The sequence below is a fragment of the Antrostomus carolinensis genome, unplaced genomic scaffold (assembly GCF_000700745.2).
Source record: "Antrostomus carolinensis isolate BGI_N321 unplaced genomic scaffold, ASM70074v2 scaffold26376, whole genome shotgun sequence".
Classification (NCBI taxonomy): domain Eukaryota; kingdom Metazoa; phylum Chordata; class Aves; order Caprimulgiformes; family Caprimulgidae; genus Antrostomus; species Antrostomus carolinensis.
In genome coordinates, this window is record NW_010320181.1 from 294 (window position 1) to 1,462 (window position 1,169).

At 55.9% G+C, this 1,169-nt stretch overlaps 1 protein-coding gene across 1 annotated transcript in view; it reads right to left on the bottom strand.

The window, feature by feature from the left end:
* Window positions 1–1,169, bottom strand: part of CTNND1 (catenin delta 1) — a 13,955-nt gene that overhangs the window by 197 nt on the left and 12,589 nt on the right. The window contains exons 16-18 of the mRNA XM_010169530.2: window positions 692–779; window positions 320–367; window positions 89–186 (exon numbers count right to left, since the gene is read on the bottom strand). Of these exons, the coding sequence (XP_010167832.2) occupies window positions 89–186; window positions 320–367; window positions 692–779 (234 nt within the window). The remainder of the gene's footprint in view (window positions 1–88; window positions 187–319; window positions 368–691; window positions 780–1,169) is intronic.

The window sequence follows — 1,169 nt, forward strand, 5'->3', positions numbered from 1 at the left end:
CCCCTCCTCCTGCCAGCCAGGACAGTGATATGCCAACTTCTGCACCCCAGTCCTGCTCACTCTTCCCTCGTTAGGAAGAGCTGCTCACCATCAATGGCGCTGCCTTCACCGGCTCCATATCTCCGAGGTCACCAGATCGGTCCAGTGTCCTGCTGTGGTCCCTCTCATTGAGTGTGGAATAGTTGTCTGGAGTAGGAGAGGAGACAGTCAGTCATTCCACCTCCACGGCAGGCAGCATCATCCCCATAGGAGATGTCAAGTCTGCCCTCTCCCAGCATACCAAGGAGGCAAGATGCCCTCCTTCCAGTCCCTCTCCTACCTGGTCCCATGTTGCTCATCTGAATCTCCTCCCGGGAGGATTTCTTGTCTACAAGCACGGGAGAGCAGCAGATCAGACACAGCCTCTGCAGCCACAAGCAGCAGAGGAACCACTGCCTACCCCAGCTAGAGGAGCCCAGACCCAGCTGCAGCACTGCTGACCCAAGGATGTACAGGACCTAGATGAACTGCACACATCATTTCTAGCCTTGAGAAGCCACCCAAAGCCCAGACTGATGGCCTTGCATGAGCTGCTGTGGCTCCCAAGAAAGCCAGGGCTGAAGAGCAGGGAGGGGACAAAGGCCAGCTGTTCTGGGTACCCACAAGGTGGAAGGAGGACAGCGGGGATGGGTGCTGAAAGGAAGGCACATACCTGTTTTTTGGTTCCTGTCGATGAGCGGCAAGGTGCTGTCATCAAATGAGTTGCCTCCCTGAGTCCGAGAGGCATTGCTCAGGTTCACCTGGAGCATCAGACAGTGACCACTCACACCCTGGCCCAGACACTCCTTCCCCATCAGCACATCCCACCTCTCTAGCCCCCAACATGACAGACCCAGGAACTCTCCCCACAGCACTTGAGCAAGAGGCCTGAAGCAACCAGAGGGTGCTCCAGAGCCCATGACTGCACCCACATTAGAGAGTGGAGGCACCTGCCTGGACTGCGTTGGAGCAGCAGCCAGCTCTGAAGCAGCAAGGACAGTCTCAGCTTTTGGGAAAGAAACTGAGCCCTGGAGAAACTGCCACAGTGGCTTTTAGTGCTGCAAACTTTCCTGCTTGCAGATCTGCGTGCTTATGTGTGGGACTCGGGGCTTGAAGCTTTACAGAGTGTTTCCTTCCTTAGTAAAGAATTC